Genomic DNA, 14,255 nt, shown 5'->3' on the forward strand with positions numbered 1-14,255 from the left:
ATGAAACTTGGGTATCGTATGACACCCCTGAAACAAAACGACAATCAATGGAATGGAGGCACACTTCATCCCCAACAAAGATTAAGCCTAAGCAAATCTTGACACCTCAAAAAGTCATGTGCACCATTTTTTTGGGACAGAAAAGGCATTTTGCTGATTGATTTCTTACCACGAGGCCAAACAATCGATGCTCATGGTTACTGCGAAATCATTAAGAAATTGCGCGACGCTATACAGAACAAGCACCGAGGATTACTGTCAAAAGGTGTTGTTTTTTCCACTCACATGACGGATATGACCAAACAACTCTTACAGGAATTTCACTGGGATACATTTGATCATCTTCAGTACAGCTCGGACCTTGCCCCTAGCGACTTTCACCTCTTCTTACACCTAAAATCTGTCCTTGGTGGTCAACACTTCAACGATGATGACGAGCTGAAAGAACATGTTACCACATGGTTGAATACACAGGTGGCAATCTTCTATGAAGAAGGCATACAAAAACTTGGGCCACGCCATGATAAGTGCCTACGAAATTTCAGAAGCTATGTAGAAAAGTAGTTTAACAGTTGTAGATTTTTGTTCAATAAATATTTTTTTCTGTATCTGTACACGTTTGTTTTATATAACCAAACATAACTTACTTTGTGGACATACCTCGTACTTTTTAATCTAAAGGTAACTAAAAAACGAAAATAAAAAAGTAAAAGTAGTTAGACTGTTCATAGACCAAAAACTTTCTTGGGAATAAGACACTAATTCTCTGTGCAGCATACTAGCTCATGTACTTTTTTTATTGTATAAATTAAGGAATACTGTGAGTAAACATTTGTTACTCCACTCATGTTTTGATTTCTTCCATTCCCATCTGCAGTATAGAATATTGCTCTGGGTAAATTCCCTAGGAGCTGAATGTATTTTCAGATGACAGAATAACACAATCAGATGTTTAGTAGGATCACGACAACCACCACTACCACCACCCAGGGTGTCCTGTAGAATCTCACAAAACAAACAACTCAGTACAAAAGCACATCCCAAAACCTACATCAAAACCAGACAGATTGTTAAAAGACATATATTGGAATGACTGGCAGGGCATTCAACAGAAGATATAAAGAATGTGCCAGAGCATTTAAATACAGTACAAATCATTCTTGAAAGAGAGATAACATCATAAGAATCTGTAAAGTCAGTCGCCTGCTCCCTTTCCAAGAAAATTCCCACATACACAAAGCATTAATAAAAACATAAACAGTTGCTCAATGACGACATAAATATTGGAAACCATACTCCTAGTTTCATTTTACTTCTTGCTCCTCGTCTTCTCCTCCATCTCGCACTACTATACACTTACGTCCACTCATCATCATGGCTTCTCCCTCTCCCACAAAAAAAAGAGAGTACAGGTCAAAGACAAAGTAATGGCAATGGAATGTTCACAACACTACAAAACACAAACCACAATACATACTTAGAAGTATAAAAACAAACAGAAAAGAGTGATGTACAAAAAAAGTGCCGTGTTAAACATAAAAATGCATAGAAACTAAAAATTAGGCTACATCTATCAGTGTCCAAAGAAGAAAAACATCAACGACGTGCTAGCAGAGAGCATTTCCGTATGTAGGCCTGAAATCACCATAAGTAAAAACCAACATAGTGTTAACAAACTGTTTTTCAGTGTAAATGCAAATAACTTGATTACAGATCACTGATTATGCCTTTCCTCAGTAAAGTGAAACACATTTGCTGAAAAAAAAGTGCATTTTTTGTAGTTCAAATGACAAAACGAATACACCCTCAAGAATAACTACAAATACTTGAGCATAAAATGTTCAGTACATTACCATTCTCAGCCCACACAGTCCCACTACATAAATTTAAGAGTGTATTACAAACTTGGCTAAAATACAGTGAATTCTCTTCAACTTAAGAACTCCCATCTCATTAATCATTATAATATTGTGGCTCGAGCTGCCAGAGTTGGCAGTCGTGTGCGTGAATGAATGGTGAGTGTATTTATCTTTTTTGCAATAAAGTCTGTTGTCGTCGAAAGTTTATGAGTGTCTTAGCTGAGCCTGTCTGCAACTTCACTTCTTATCTTTACTGTAAGTAACAATCTATCTTTTCTACAGTGTTGTTAATCATTATAATATATACATGAAATGTATTTGCAGTTGCAAATATGAACAACCATCAGCTGTATGAGGGAATGACAACAATGAAAGTCTGTGCTGGACCAGGAGTCAAACCCGGATTTCCTTCCTTACATGATCAATCGCATTAACTACTTCGGTTGTGCATGCATGACCCATACCCAGACCTGAACTTCTATATGTCACTGTTCTTGCATCACAGCCTGTACTCGTACACACATTATGTAATTCTGGTACAGGAATGATGACGTAGTTCAGGTCTGAACATGGATCATGCATCGATAGCCAAAGCGCATAAGGCGACAATTCACATAAATTTGGAAATCCAGGTTCAAATCCTAGTCTGGCTCAAATTTTCATTGTCTTCATGCTCTCATTCATATTTGCAACTATGAATACTTTTAATGTATTTTGTAATGGCTGTAGTGCCTGTTCCTTTGGAATGCATGCATGTTCGAAGGAATATTGCACTGTTCTTAACAGTACAGGCACTGCAATATCATATAATAAAATATATTTTTCCTAAGTAATAAAGAAAATCTTTTAGTTCTTACACAAGCTAGTTGAATTCTGTGAGAATTGATTATTGTGCAGATCTTAACTATACTGTAAACTTCGATGAAGCCAACTGTATGAAAAATACCAAAGGGCAAATAAAATATTCTGTTCAATTCCAGGCAGCTGAGAACCCCAGAAGGGCTCTTCTGGCTAAAAATGCCGTACACACGTTTTTTGAATCTGCAGTATTCTTTTTTTCCCATACAATGTTGCCATTGTGAACCTTTGTGATAGAATTCAAACAAAAATAGTGATGAAGTTTCAAAGTGACTCAGATTTTGGTCATCTTCCATCTTCACCAGAAGAGAGCTGTAGATTAGTTCAACTTGTTGGGGACAAAACAGAGGAGATTAAAATTGTGATATTGTTTACATTCCAAGAAGTGATGAATTGTAATTAAGCACTGTGATCTTAGGAAGTAAGGGTAACTTATAAGAATGTAGGCCTTCACAGCCATTGTCAATGAAGATAAAAGTTCTTGGATTTTGCCACCAGGTCATTCCTTGAAGAATCTTTGGATTCAACACATTTCAGCCCCCTCCTGGGCACTGGCTGCACTTTCAAGTGTAGCTTGCCACTTTGACAAGGCAACTATGCTTCTGGAATGCAGGTTTTTGTATTTATATTTATGTTCTAGAGAGAAATATGGAAACAAGTGAGGCCCTTCCACTCTCCCCCCTCCAAGTTAATGTTAGACTGTGCTAGTTTTCCCATGTTACCAATGTTGATTATATAGCTTTCCAGTTATATATAGAGGAAAGTAATAATAATAATAATAATAATAATAATAATAATAATAATAATAATAATAATAATCATTTATTGCATTGATGGGTCTTTGAGGCCTACAGCACAGAACAACAATTGGGGGGGGGGGGGACATTACAAACACAAAAACCCCAATAAAAGACATGTCTTTCAATCACAAGGGAGGTCCAGGTATTTGCTGCAGATGGCACTCCATCTTTTTCAGTTTCTAGCATCATCCTCCACAGCCGCTGTTTCCACTTCTTGAAGGATCATCATCACTCAATCCTTCCATCGCGTTCTTGGGTGTTTTCCCGTGGGTTGAGAGTGGACGACATTCCGCTTGTAAGATTTGGCCAAACCATTGTAATCGCCTGTCCTAATATTCGTCCAATGTGTGGCTGTCCAAACCTCTGGTGCAGGTCTTCTTTCTTTCTTCTTTCCCATTTACCTTCCATGTTATTGTAGACGGGTCCATAGATCTTTCGAAGTACATTTGTTTCAAACGCACATATTGAATCTTCTGTCATTACTGATGTCGCCCAAGTTCCACAACCGTATAAAAGTACTGGCCTTACCAGTGTCGTGTACAGAAGTACCTTGTTCTTCTGAGATATCAGACGAGATTTAAAAAGATTGTTCAGGCTTAAGAACATGTGATTAGCACTTGTTATGCGTCAATGTACTTCTTTCGTCACTTCACGTTGATTAATATCGAGAGCCCAGATACTTGAACTCTTCAACTCGTTCAAAGGTATGCCTGTCTACAACAATGGAGGGAGGGAGGGAGGGAGGGAGGGAGAACTCAACGACGTGATACTCAAAGATATTTAGTTTTGTCCTCATTCACCTCTAGCCCAATTTCCTTTGCATTTTGGAGGAATCTGGAAGTATCAGCACACATTTGCTCTATAGTGTCACCAAGGATCACAACGACGTCAGCAAATGCCAGAATTGTGTCTGTTCCCACCATCTCCGTGTTCGGCAAGTGTCATGACTTACTTTTTCCAAAGCCCAGTTGAATAATATTGGCGCTAATGGACCTCCTTGTCTCAATCCATTTTGCCACACCGTACTTTAGAAGTTGACTGGGAGTTGCAGGCTGCAATTAGATGGATTTATTTCGATGGGATGCCAAGTTCCTCTAACCTTTCCTATAAAGCTGTCATAAGCTCGCCGAAAATTGATGAAGATAGGTGTAGTTCCTGATTGAACTCTTAGAATTTTTCTGTCAGCTGCCTCAAAGTAAATATGTGGTCAATAGTAGACTGTCCGAGGATGAACCCACATTGATATGTGCCTACAATTCCTTCAGCCAGTGGTTTCATTTGGTTTAGCAGCAAAGTTGTAAAGACATTGTATCCAGTTTCAATAAGTGAAATTCCTCGGTGGTTCGATACTTAGGTAGCATCACCAGTCATGAAGATGGGACATATAATTGCTCCCTTCCATTCTTCAGGAATTATTTCTGCTGCTCAAAGGTGGTGGATATTAATTGTTTCAATGCACAATACTATAATAATAGTAGTATGTGCACCCATTTACTGGGTGTCTTATCAGAGATGTAATTACATTGTACTACTTTTTTTTTTTTTTTTTTGCAGGTGTGCCGGGTAGCCTATGAGTTGATGCAGACTTTGCATGCGGATGCATCGGACCGCTTTAAATCACTGGACGACATATATTACTATGGGGGCCAGAACCAGCACACGCAGGTTAGAACTAAATTTAATGTTCTTGCAACAACAGCCTACTTACACTGGTACTCCCTGAAAAGTATAGCTCTCCCCCACCCCTCTCTTCAGCTGCCAAGAAAAGGAGAACAACAGCTGCTACATTGTTCATTAGATGTTGATCAGAAGAGAAGTAAAACAGTAGATAAATTTGAGAACAAAACATTGCTTAGGATATTATCACCAAAATCCTTCTGGCGTATGTCCACATTATCTTGTAAAATATTTACAGCAGATTGAATAAACTTTGTTACTGGATAACAGTTTTGACCTTAGTTTAGAAAATGAACCTACATCATAAACAGTTGCATATATAACACCAAACTCGGATCAGAATGAGGTTCAGTGTTGATCTAAATTTGCTAGAGGACTGCATCACAATTATCATGCTTCAACTGAAGATAAACGGTGTGTATTGCTGGAAAGTGTCTTGAACCAGTATCCAATCCAAATGTTAATAGTAATATGCACACTGGAGTCAGTGATTGGTTTCTTTTGGTTTGTTTCAGCAGATGTTGTCTCTCTATAGTTGTAATTCTTGCACAATATTTTTATTATGTGAAACCCAGTTTAAATTTTTTATCATTTAACGTCTAGATTTGGTTTTGTCTTTTACAGAATGCATGGTGGGCTCATTGGAAATCATTGTTGGCTTCAGATAGTCGGCTATCTGTAAAGTAAACAAAAGAACAATCTAATTCTCTCTTCAATACAGATGCTGTTCACCCCAGTGGCCCAGATGGGAAGAAAGCAGCATGTAGCATATTCAGGCATCATGATTTCAAAATGACAGACACCATAGGGAATACATCATTCGGCAATTGATAGATAACATCTGCAAGGTGCTGGCCACTTGACTTCAAACATGAAGAGTTACCAACCTTGGCATCACACCGAATTGGGCTTTCAGCAGTTCGCTGAGAATGATGCAAAACTCACATTACTTTTTAATTGGATAGATAAATAGTCTACTCACTAAGCAGCGGCAGAACACACATAAAAGGCTGTTGCGATAGGCAAGCTTTCGGAGCCAGTGGCTCCTCCTTCAGGCGGAAGGGTTGAAGGGGAAGGAAGAAGGGTGAAGGAAAAGGACTAGAAAGGTCTAGGAAAAGGGATAGATTTTGTGAAAGTCACCCAGAAATACAGGTCAGGGGAGACTTACCATATGGGGTGAGATGTAAACACTGATTGTTGGGGACTGTATTGGACGAGATTTGAAAACCTGAGAGCTTAAAGTTGGAAGACACGGTAATATGCATGACAAAGATTACTACTAAGAGTGAAAAGCTAAGTGCCTTGTACATAACAGCAATGGGAGGTGGCGGTGAAAAATAGACGGGAGAGACAATGAAAGATGTAAAAACACTAAACCGGAGTGCAGGAAAGAGTAGTTACAGTGAAGGAAAGCTGAGACGGAAGAAATTAACATAAATTAAGGCCAGGTGGGTGGCGAGAACCAATGAAATGTTGTAGTGCGCGTTCACACTGGTGGAGTTCTGAGAAACTGGTGTCTGGGGGAAGAATCCAGATGGAACATGTGGTGAAACAGGCGTCGAGGTCACGAATATTATGTCGTAGAGCATGCTGTGCAACAGGATATTGCGAATTGCCAGTATATATCCTTTGCCTATGCCCATTCATCCTAATTGATAATTTGGTGGTATCATGCAGATATAGAAAGTTGAACAGTGTTTACAAAATAGCTGGTGTATGACGTGTTGCTTCGCAGGTGGTGCTCCCTTTGATAGTATATGTTTTGCCAGTTACAGGGCTGTTATAGGTGGTGGTAGAAGGGTGCGTAGGGCAAGTCTTGCAGCGGGTAGAGTCACAGGGTTTGGAGCCATAGGGTAGGGAGACGGATGCAGAAGTAGTAGAGGGTCTGACAAGAATATTGCGGAGATTTGGAGGGCGACGGAAAGCTGTTCTACTGTTCTAGGTGTGGTGGGCAAAATTTCAGACAGAATGGATCTCATTTCAAGGCCTTATTTTAGGAAGTCATGGCCCTGTTGAAGTAGCTGATTAACACATTCCAGACTAGGATAATACTGAGTCACCAATGGTGTGCTCCGAAGCTGTTTTGTGGAGGGATCAGCAGTACCACGATTGGATGTGACGACCTGGGAAATCTGCTGTTTAACTAGGCTGGTGGGGTAATTACATGCAGTGAAGGCTGATGTGAAAATGGTGGCATATTGCTGTAAAGAGTCTGCTTCGAAACAAACATGTTTGCCTTAGCAACTGTCAAAATGTAAGTACTGTTGTCTGCTGGTAGGTTTAATGTGGACGGATGTGTGTAGCTGGCCTTTGGTGAGGAAGAGATCAACGTCGAGGAAAGTGGCATGGGATTCGGAATAGGACAATGTGAAATTTAACTGGGAGAAGTTATTCAGACATTTCAGGAATTTTAGCAGATTAGCCTCACCATGAGTCCATATGGTAAAAAGTCATCAATGTATCTAAACCATGGATTCCAGGAAAGCCCCTTCCAGGTAACCGATGAAAAAGCTGGCATAGGAAGGAGCCATCCTGGTTCCTATAGCCATACCCCAGATCTGTTTGTATGTCTACCCCTCAAAGCTGAAGTAGTTGTTGGTAAATATGAAGTTGATTAAGGTGTGTAGGAAGGATGTCATAGGTTTGGAATCAAGTGGGCACTGACTGAGGAAATGTTCAGCAGCAGGCAGAGCATGTACATGTGGGATGTTGGTATAGAGGGAGGTGGCATCAATGGTGACAACAAGGTGTGTGGTGGGAGTGAGATGGGCACAGATCTCAGACAATCTAGGAAATGGTTGGTATCTTTGATGTAGGAGGGGAGTTTTTGTACTATGGGCTGCAGGTGTTTATGAACTAAGGCAGATATACACTCCTGGAAATTGAAATAAGAACACCGTGAATTCATTGTCCCAGGAAGGGGAAACTTTATTGACACATTCCTGGGGTCAGATACATCACATGATCACACTGACAGAACCACAGGCACATAGACACAGGCAACAGAGCATGCACAATGTCGGCACTAGTACAGTGTATATCCACCTTTCGCAGCAATGCAGGCTGCTATTCTCCCATGGAGACGATCGTAGAGATGCTGGATGTAGTCCTGTGGAACGGCTTGCCATGCCATTTCCACCTGGCGCCTCAGTTGGACCAGCGTTCGTGCTGGACGTGCAGACCGCGTGAGACGACGCTTCATCCAGTCCCAAACATGCTCAATGGGGGACAGATCCGGAGATCTTGCTGGCCAGGGTAGTTGACTTACACCTTCTAGAGCACGTTGGGTGGCACGGGATACATGCGGACGTGCATTGTCCTGTTGGAACAGCAAGTTCCCTTGCCGGTCTAGGAATGGTAGAACGATGGGTTCGATGACGGTTTGGATGTACCGTGCACTATTCAGTGTCCCCTCGACGATCACCAGTGGTGTACGGCCAGTGTAGGAGATCGCCCCCCACGCCATGATGCCGGGTGTTGGCCCTGTGTGCCTCGGTCGTATGCAGTCCTGATTGTGGCGCTCACCTGCACGGCGCCAAACACGCATACGACCATCATTGGCACCAAGGCAGAAGCGACTCTCATCGCTGAAGACGACACGTCTCCATTCGTCCCTCCATTCACACCTGTCGCGACACCACTGGAGGCGGGCTGCACGATGTTGGGGCGTGAGTGGAAGACGGCCTAACGGTGTGCAGGACCGTAGCCCAGCTTCATGGAGACGGTTGCGAATGGTCCTCGCCGATACCCCAGGAGCAACAGTGTCCCTAATTTGCTGGGAAGTGGCGGTGCGGTCCCCTACGGCACTGCGTAGGATCCTACGGTCTTGGTGTGCATCCGTGCGTCGCTGCGGTCCGGTCCCAGGTCGACGGGCACGTGCACCTTCCGCCGACCACTGGCGACAACATCGATGTACTGTGGAGACCTCACGCCCCACGTGTTGAGCAATTCGGCGGTACGTCCACCCGGCCTCCCGCATGCCCACTACACGCCCTCGCTCAAAGTCCGTCAACTGCACATACGGTTCACGTCCTCGCTGTCGCGGCATGCTACCAGTGTTAAAGACTGCGATGGAGCTCCGTATGCCACGGCAAACTGGCTGACACTGACGGCAGCGGTGCACAAAAGCTGCGCAGCTAGCGCCATTCGACGGCCAACACCGCGGTTCCTGGTGTGTCCGCTGTGCCGTGCGTGTGATCATTGCTTGTACAGCCCTCTCGCAGTGTCCGGAGCAAGTATGGTGGGTCTGACACACCGGTGTCAATGTGTTCTTTTTTCCATTTCCAGGAGTGTATGTTCGATGGATGCTTAGAAGCTGACAACTATAGGATGGCTGGGTTTCTGGATCTTAGGAAGAAAGTAAAAGTTGGAGGTGTGTGGGGTGAGAAGTTCTATGGATTGAGGTGTTAGTCCTTGTGAGGGACCTGAGGTGTTAAGGAGAGACTGCGAGTCAGTTTGAATCAAAGGGATGGGATCTTGATGGCAGATGCTGTATGTAGAGGTGTCAGACAGCTGGCATCGACCTTCACTAATATACTCCTTTCGGTCAAGTACTACAGTGGTAGATCCTTTGTCTGCTGGGAGGATTTGATGGAGTCATCAGCTTTTAGGGAACCCAGAGCCTGGAGTTCTGCAGAGGACAGGTTAGGGTCATGCTGTATGGACCTGAGGAATTCTTGAAAGCCCTGTATGGGATGATTTTGGTGGTGGATCAAGTTGGGATTGTAGTCTGAACTGTTCAAGCCAGGGTTTGCTGTTGGAAAGGTTTTGGGGTTGAGTTGCAAAGTGATATTTCCTATGGATATTACGTGTTAAGGACCTCCTTTCCTTCACCAATACAGGTTTAGGGCTGAAGCTGAGGCCCTTAGATGATACAGATAATTCAGGAGGGGAGACTGCTTTAGATGAGAGGTTAAGGACACTATACTGTTGTGATTGGTTCTTTGTATTATGGATTATTCTTGGTCTAGGAGGCAGTGGTGAAGGCTGTGGGATTGGCCAAGCTCGGTTTGTAGGAGAGGAGTGGTGATTGATGGTGTGGATATTCGGGTAGTTGCAGAGCGACATGAAGGGAAACTCTACTGTTGAGGTAGTTTATGAGAAGGAAACATGAGGGGCAGATAACATCAGCATTTTGTAGGGGGAGAGAAGTCTGGTAAAGTAGAAATTTGCTGATGAGTCATATAGGTCACAGATTAATCGGGTAAGAGGAAGAGATTGCAGTATTTGAAACTATAAAAGAGCCTGGTATAGGGTAGGATTGCCGCCAGAACCTGGGTCATTCAATGTTAGGCCTTTTGAAGTAACTCCAAGGGACAAGCAGGTTTCAAGAAACAGAATATGGGACCTTTGCTTTATCAAAACTAAGACATGTTTTCGAAAGGAATGGATGTAATATGAGATGGGATTCATAATGGGAAGAGAGGACAGTTTGGAGAGTTAAAAATCGTGAGAGTGGCAAAAAAATAAATAAGCAGAGGGTGGAAAAGATAGGAAAATGGAAGAAAAGCAGTGAAAAAAGATGGAAAAATTAGAAAAAGATCTGTACGGAAATCATTAATAAGAGGTAATGAATGGGCGCTCTATGTTGATACAAAAAAATCGATTGGGAAAGTCTTGAAAACAGACTAAATTTTAGAAACTGGGTAAACAAAAATTGAAAGTGATAGGAGAAAATGCAAACTACCAAGCTTGGCAATGAAAGTCGATCAGACCGATTTGCCGAAAAACAAATGCACAAAAACGTGAAAGAATTATGTATAAACAAGAAAAGTGGATGGTGGAAAGGAAGAAATGTCGAATTTGCTCTTTTACAGTTTCAAATACAGGAATCTCTTGCTCCTACCTGGCTAATCTGTGGCCTACACTCCTGGAAATTGAAATAAGAACACCGTGAATTCATTGTCCCAGGAAGGGGAAACTTTATTGACACATTCCTGGGGTCAGATACATCACATGATCACACTGACAGAACCACAGGCACATAGACACAGGCAACAGAGCATGCACAATGTCGGCACTAGTACAGTGTATATCCACCTTTCGCAGCAATGCAGGCTGCTATTCTCCCATGGAGACGATCGTAGAGATGCTGGATGTAGTCCTGTGGAACGGCTTGCCATGCCATTTCCACCTGGCGCCTCAGTTGGACCAGCGTTCGTGCTGGACGTGCAGACCGCGTGAGACGACGCTTCATCCAGTCCCAAACATGCTCAATGGGGGACAGATCCGGAGATCTTGCTGGCCAGGGTAGTTGACTTACACCTTCTAGAGCACTTTGGGTGGCACGGGATACATGCGGACGTGCATTGTCCTGTTGGAACAGCAGGTTCCCTTGCCGGTCTAGGAATGGTAGAACGATGGGTTCGATGACGGTTTGGATGTACCATGCACTATTCAGTGTCCCCTCGACGATCACCAGTGGTGTACGGCCAGTGTAGGAGATCGCTCCCCACACCATGATGCCGGATGTTGGCCCTGTGTGCCTCGGTCGTATGCAGTCCTGATTGTGGCGCTCACCTGCACGGCGCCAAACACACATACGACCATCATTGGCACCAAGGCAGAAGCGACTCTCATCGCTGAAGACAACACGTCTCCATTCGTCCCTCCATTCACGCCTGTCGCGACACCACTGGAGGCGGGCTGCACGATGTTGGGGCGTGAGCGGAAGACGGCCTAATGGTGTGCGGGACCGTAGCTCAGCTTCATGGAGACGGTTGCGAATGGTCCTCGCCGATATCCCAGGAGCAACAGTGTCCCTAATTTGCTGGGAAGTGGCGGTGCGGTCCCCTACGGCACTGCGTAGGATCCTACGGTCTTGGCGTGCATCCGTGCGTCGCTGCGGTCCGGTCCCAGGTCGACGGGCACGTGCACCTTCCGCCGACCACTGGCGACAACATCGATGTACTGTGGAGACCTCACGCCCCACGTGTTGAGCAATTCGGCGGTACGTCCACCCGGCCTCCCGCATGCCCACTATACGCCCTCGCTCAAAGTCCGTCAACTGCACATACGGTTCACGTCCACGCTATCGCGGCATGCTACCAGTGTTAAAGACTGTGATGGAGCTCCGTATGCCACGGCAAACTGGCCGACACTGACGGCGGCGGTGCACAAATGCGGCGCAGCTAGCGCCATTCGATGGCCAACACCGCGGTTCCTGGTGTGTCCGCTGTGCCATGCGTGTGATCATTGCTTGTACAGCCCTCTCGCAGTGTCCGGAGCAAGTATGGTGGGTCTGACACACCGGTGTCAATGTGTTCTTTTTTCCATTTCCAGGAGTGTATATGCCTCATCAGCAAATTCCCGTTCTACCAGACTTCTCTCCTTCTACAAAATCCTGCAGTTATCTGCCCCTCATGTTTCCTTGGATGTTATCATCCGCCAAGCCACATGCCAGACTTCACCTCAAAAAGCTATCCCACCTTCTCATAAACTAGCTTAACAGTGGTGTTTCCCTTCCTGTCCCTCTGCAGCTCCCTAAACAGCCACACCATCAACCACCACCTCTGTTACGTACAATTCACTTAGCTTCTCACTGTCTTGCATATTACTGTGTCTTCCACCTTTAAGCTCTCAGGTTTTCAAATATCGTCCAATACAGTCCCCAACAATCAGTGTTTCCTTCTCATCCCGTACGGTAAGTCTCCCCTGACCTGCGGTTATGGGTGACTTTCCCAAAATCTACCCCTTTGCCTAGACCTTTCCAGCCCTTTTCCTTCCCCTTCAACCCTTCCGCCTGAAGGAGGAGCCACTGGCTCCGAAGCTTGTCTATCACAACTGCCTTGTATGGTTCTGCCGCTGCTCGGTGAGTAGATTTTTTACCTATCCAATTAAATAATTTTATCAATAATTGATTGTTTTTGTTGTTATAAAAAACCTATTACAGATTATTAGTCATGGACGTAGGCAGATTTCTGTGTGAACAAAAGTTCACAGGTTTTAAAATCATCGTAATCCAAGGCTAAATAAACTATTGTCACAGAGCAGCAGAAGTATACATCTGCACGAGTTCAGCTTTCATTAATCTGGAGGTTGTTTTGAATACCACATCATTTACTGGGCATGGCCGTTTTGGAGGTGGTATGTCCTTCCATTCTTCTGGCTTTTGAAACTGACTTACCCATCTAGATGTACAGGAAGCTATAGTTTAATATGGCCTCCGAATCATGGTGTAGCTTGGCATTTTTTACATTAACAAATTGTACCAGAGGTGGAAGAAGAAAGGGTATGGCACTGATCAGGGATCAAACTCTAGACCATTGGTTCTCAACCTCTGAATTACCCATGGAAAAGAACAGGTACTATTTGATAACACTAACAAAGTTGGACATAACACCCACAGGTTGTTCTGGAATTTTGTTACATTCCGTTACGTTTTTCATTCATACACAATAGGCTCTGGTCTTCACAACTGTAAATAGTGGTAAATTAATGTGATACTCTTCAGACATTTTCCGATAGAAATGAGTACTAGCCACTGACCATTCGAGAGGGATGTGGGAAGGAAAAGAAAAAAGGTAGTTCTGTTTTATGAGACCTGTTTTTTGTGGGGTCCGAGACTGATTGCAGTTTCATTATTTGAAAATATTTGTTCCTTCATTTGAATTGGTCCCAGACATTTCCTTGTCAATCTATACGAATTAAGAAAATAGTTGCTAATATAATTTACTATTGATAACTATGAGAGGATTTATATCAAAAGAATTAAAAATAAGCCTAACATTAACCTGGAGTGATTTTAGTAAACTAAATTAGTTTTGAAAATGAAGTTTCTGTGTGTCTCACTAAGAAAATCTGCAGTCCATTTTTATTAATAGCAGTGAGATGCAGACTTTAACGGGGGCTATACGAAATCTGAGAGTTGCTCAATGGTGGGAAGTGCATGCTGGGGGTTAGTAGGGAGACGGGGAAGCAAAAGAAACTGATCAGGGGACAAACTGGAGGTGGGTAGCAAAAGTAGACAGATGAGTGTGTGGAAGATGAACTGAGTAAATTCTGTGCTACTTTTCACAAGGTAAAAGAAAACAGAGATGAAGTGTAATGTAAGGTGGATGGA

The 14,255-nt window shown here is 43.5% G+C and overlaps 1 protein-coding gene across 1 annotated transcript in view; it reads left to right on the top strand.

The window, feature by feature from the left end:
* LOC126106792 (alpha-(1,6)-fucosyltransferase) overlaps positions 1-14,255 on the top strand; it is a 345,214-nt gene that overhangs the window by 317,103 nt on the left and 13,856 nt on the right. Inside the window, exon 14 of the mRNA XM_049913180.1 lies at positions 5,072-5,182. Coding sequence (XP_049769137.1) covers positions 5,072-5,182 — 111 coding nt within the window. The remainder of the gene's footprint in view (positions 1-5,071; positions 5,183-14,255) is intronic.

Source organism: Schistocerca cancellata, chromosome 10, assembly GCF_023864275.1.
Source record: "Schistocerca cancellata isolate TAMUIC-IGC-003103 chromosome 10, iqSchCanc2.1, whole genome shotgun sequence".
Taxonomy (NCBI): Eukaryota; Metazoa; Arthropoda; class Insecta; order Orthoptera; family Acrididae; genus Schistocerca; species Schistocerca cancellata.